The sequence below is a fragment of the Daucus carota genome, chromosome 4, assembly GCF_001625215.2.
Source record: "Daucus carota subsp. sativus chromosome 4, DH1 v3.0, whole genome shotgun sequence".
Classification (NCBI taxonomy): domain Eukaryota; kingdom Viridiplantae; phylum Streptophyta; class Magnoliopsida; order Apiales; family Apiaceae; genus Daucus; species Daucus carota.
The window spans coordinates 21,803,066-21,807,802 of record NC_030384.2 but is presented as its reverse complement, the minus strand read 5'-3'; the positions used below and the strand labels follow the sequence as shown (position 1 = coordinate 21,807,802).

Sequence of the window (4,737 nt, the reverse complement as noted above, 5' to 3'; positions counted from 1 at the left end):
ATTAAAGTGTTAGTCTTAGAGTTACATGTACAAATCATATAATCATCTTTGATTAACAATACACCGGAAAAATATGAGCTATTTGTCATTTACTAATAACAAATCAAATTATGTCTTGTTTTATATTATCCTAACGTATATATGTAATAATTTTTGTTACATATTATATAATGGCTTGTAACTCATATTCATTTAAAAAATGATATTATTTGTTATAATACAACTAATTAAGCTATCTATAATTAAAAATTCTATGAGTAATACTTAGATAACATAAAAAATTGTATTAATCGAGAAAGATAGATCTTCCATGCAACAAATAATTTACCGTACAGAAACGCCAAAATTCTATTGGGAAATGTTGCCCTGTAAACACACTGCCCTAATTTTAATTTATGGTGCGCTCAGAGGTCCTGTGATGCAAATAAATGTTGATGACTCAGAGGTCCTCTTATGCAAATAAATCTTGTAGGAGCCCTGTGTTGTAATTTGTAGTGGCTTCTGGATGATCTATATAATGCTTAGTTGAGCATGGTTTTGCCACACCATCATACCCTAACTCCTTTTCACACCTTCAACTTTACTCTTTCTTCCCTCTTTCTTGGTTGTAATACAATACTAGCTAGTAACAAAAATGGCCGCTTCTCAATCATCCAGGCCTCTACATTTCCAACACTCCTATGAAGATAATAATCATCATTCTCAAGTAGTATTTGACGCCTCAATTATTCAAAAAGAAACAACTATACCCAAAGAGTTTATCTGGCCTGACCACGAGAAACCTTCACTAAATACTCAAGAACTAAAGGTCCCTCTCATCGACTTAGGTGCTTTCCTTTCAGGTGATCCTTCGGCAGCAAAGGAATCATCTATTCTCATAGGCCAAGCCTGTGAAGAGCATGGATTCTTTATGGTGGTTAATCATGGGGTTGATACAAACTTGATATCTGATGCCCATAAATTCATGAATTTGTTTTTCGACCTTCCTCTGTATGTAAAACAAAAGGCTCAGAGAAAACTTGGTGAAAATTTTGGTTATGCTAGTAGCTTCACTGGAAGGTTTGCCTCCAAGTTGCCATGGAAGGAAACATTTTCATTTCAATACTGTGCTGATGAGAGGATGTCCTCCACCACGGTTGAAGATTACTTTACAAACAAATTCGGACCTGACTTTGCAAAACCCGGGTGCCTACCCTTTAACATCCTGTCATTTTTTCTTTCTATATTTTGAGTTATATATGATTTCTACAATAAATTTCTTGTTTTTTGTGCTATATAGGAAAGTATATCAAGATTATAGTCATGCCATGAGTACACTATCACTCAAGATTATGGGCTTGCTGGAAATCAGCCTCGGTGTAAGCCGTTCTCACTTCAAGAATCTCTTTGAGGATCACGATTCCATCGTCAGACTTAATTACTATCCACCCTGCCAGAAACCGGAGCTTACTTTAGGAACTGGACCTCATTCTGATCCAACTTCTCTAACCATCCTTCACCAAGATCATGTCGCTGGGCTTGAAGTGTTAGTCGATGATCAATGGCGGTGCATTCTTCCTAACACTAGTGCCTTTGTTATTAATATAGGCGACACTTTGATGGTATAACACTATAACCTATTACTCACCACTCTATTTTTAACTGTTGCTGTTTTGCTCAAAGTTAATTTATTGAAGTACTATTTAACTGCACATGAGTACTAAATCCTCAGTCAAAGGTAAGATTCCTATATGTCTGTTGTACCTTGTACTTTTTTAACATAAATAGTGATCGAAAGAAAGTAGAGATATACACTCTCTGGTCTATAATATTAGTCGTTTGACTTTTTACACACATAATAAGTCAAACGACTTATATAATGGACCAGTGAGAGTAGTAGGGAGCAACTAATTAAATACAAGGAGGTTGCATGCTCTTCTTACATGCATGTTTCAGTAATCTTTTGGTTTGATTTACAGGCTATGACGAATGGAAGATACAAAAGTTGCTTGCACAGAGCAGTAGTAAACAACGAAACCGCTAGGAAATCAATTGCTTTCTTTCTGTGTCCGAGGAAAGATAAGGTGGTTATCCCACCTGCAGAGTTGGTGGACCAAAAAAACCCAAGATCATATCCGGATTTCACCTGGGCAGAGCTACTCCAGTTTACGCAGATGCACTACAGAGCTGACATGAACACCCTTGACGCATTCTCTACTTGGCTTCTCACCAAAAACAACAGAGAATAGCTGGAAGAGGGACAAGTTGTTTGATACCCATAGACCGAGTTTCTTGAACTAAAGTAGTAATAATATGAAGTGCAATAATAAGAACAAGATCTGAGTTATGTGAGGAGATTTTGCACTTTTGCTTTTGTTTTTCCTTTCAATCAAATCAACCCCTAGCTAGGGTTTGTATCAGATGTTTGGTGTTTGCTGTTGAATGAATGTTCCTTTGCCTTTTTGTTCAACTTTTCGTGCAATAAGTTAAACCCACCACTTGGGGACATTGATGTTAATATATACTTAATTCTTAAACATTAGGACATTTGAGCACAAAGAGCGATTCTGCTATGGGGTAGTGTATCTAGAAATATTAACAGGACGACGAGCTATAGACAAGAGTCGACCGAAGCTAACTGTTTGGGCCAAGCCATTTCTGAGGGATCTTAAGAAACTAGACCGGTTAATGGACCCGAGACTGGAAGGGAACTACTCGAAACAAGTAGCTAATTAGAAGGCCGCTGCACTGGCCTATCAATGTCTGAGCCACAATTCCAAGTCAAGGCCAACACTAGTGCCTTTGTTATTAATTGTCACAGATTTTTCACAGTATAATAATAGTAACTGTTATGTCATATTTTGGCATAGCCTATTTTTCTAATTATCTTCTAGTTTTTGTTTATTAATTCATATTAATAATTAATTATTTGGCCACAAGTAATTATTCTCTCTCTAAAACGAGTAAAGAATCAACTATTACAGAAAATATCTCCAAACGATATCATTTAAATTAGAAAAGATATCACAACTCAAAGATTATATCAGATTAAATTCAATTATTTCAGCATTTAACGTCGCATATCCCTAAAGTCTCTCGGGATAGGCCCAATAACAACTGAACTGGGTGAGATTTATCCTATAAAAACACAGGTACATAGACATCCTGGGATATGAGATCGGATACCCAAGACAAATCGAGATATCTCTGTCAAGCTCACCCATCTTTTTTTATAAACCCTAAATCTCAAAATCAAAATTCTTGTTAACCAAATCCTCCGTTAACAGTAACTAACAAAATAGCCGGTGAACATTATCTAACTTACATTATGGTCATTCAAAATCATAGCAAGTTGGCGCTTCATCTCCTTCATTTGGCTTCACATGTGTTGCAATTCCTTATTTTCTTGATCTTACAATTCTGTTAAACGATCTTTCATTTCCTAGACTCCACCCTGCATTTGGTGGTGATATTCGTTGTTACTGTAATTGGAGCTATTATTATAAGAAAGTGCAAATCATTCTAGATCATATATGATACTCTGCAATGAAACTAAGCCATAAATCATGTTCTTATCATCTACCCTTCAACAACTTCCAAATATAACTGATCTTCATCAACAACTTTATGTTATAAGTTATAACGAACCTTCAAGAGGCTGAGAACGTTGTTCACGAAGTTCCTCGATCTTTTTCTATACAATAATGCCAACCAGTGGTGGAGCCAGAGTTTATTACCAGGGAAGGCCAAAATATGCTGAAATTTTTTCCTCCATAACTGAAAATAGAGAGATCCAAAATATGTTGAAAAAATTGAAAAAAATGACTACATAAAAAATCGAACATGACCCTTTGAAAAATTATACTACAACTAGTACCACTTGATTTACATACCACACAAGGATTATAATATACAAAAGAAGTATTTATAGAAATTTCAGGGAGGGCCAACGCAGAACCTGGGCCCAATGTCGCTCCGCCACTGATGCCAACACAATACATTAAATGAACTATTAAGCAAAACTGATTGACCCCTTGTAATTCATAAAATAGTACTTATATATGTTATCTTTGCTTTTTTATTTATAGGGGTCTACTTGTCGTGAATCACTATATGTTTATGTAGATAAACATCAATTGGAGTTGGATCTTTATCATGAGTCCCAGCCTGTAGATAAACAAGTTATACAAAATATTTATTTTAGTTTCAATAATGAATGTCTCAACATTGATATATCCAAAGATTAGTTGTTGAACGTTCTAACCAAAACTATGTTCTTACAAAATTGAAAACTTACTAGATTAGTTGCATGTGTTTTGAGGGTTGCTGAACTCCTTGTATGAGTGGGAAAATAATTATCTGCTTGTACAATTTCTCTTATGAGTTGGAGGTTTTTCAAAATTCAACTCAACGCAACCAGACATTGTGTCAACTCTATTATCAATGTCACCTTTTCTCACACTGCAAAAGTTTGAATAGCGAAGAGTTGCTTTCATAGACCATGCCTTGTATATGAATTTGGCTTCTTGCCTCGAAACAAATGATTTCTGAAACAAAATATATGATTTTATAATTTCTATTTACGATATATTATAAATGATTCATAAATAAACACAAAAAATTGTGCACTCATAATATCCCACTGATCATTTATAGTATAGGTTATAGTCATATTATTTAAGTTGAACGGGAGGATTATGTTATAGCCATGCATATGTAAGACTCTGGTAATTATAATCAAAAAAACCATCAACATCT

The 4,737-nt window shown here is 35.0% G+C and overlaps 1 protein-coding gene across 1 annotated transcript; it reads left to right on the top strand.

The window, feature by feature from the left end:
* The first annotated feature begins 534 nt into the window (after positions 1-534).
* On the top strand, positions 535-2,449 carry LOC108217856 (gibberellin 20 oxidase 1). Its single transcript, XM_017390750.2, has 3 exons — positions 535-1,185; positions 1,280-1,601; positions 1,959-2,449. Exons 1-3 carry the CDS (start codon positions 635-637, stop codon positions 2,226-2,228), a joined length of 1,143 nt encoding a protein of 380 aa, XP_017246239.1. The 5' UTR covers positions 535-634; the 3' UTR covers positions 2,229-2,449.
* The last annotated feature ends 2,288 nt before the right edge of the window (positions 2,450-4,737 follow it).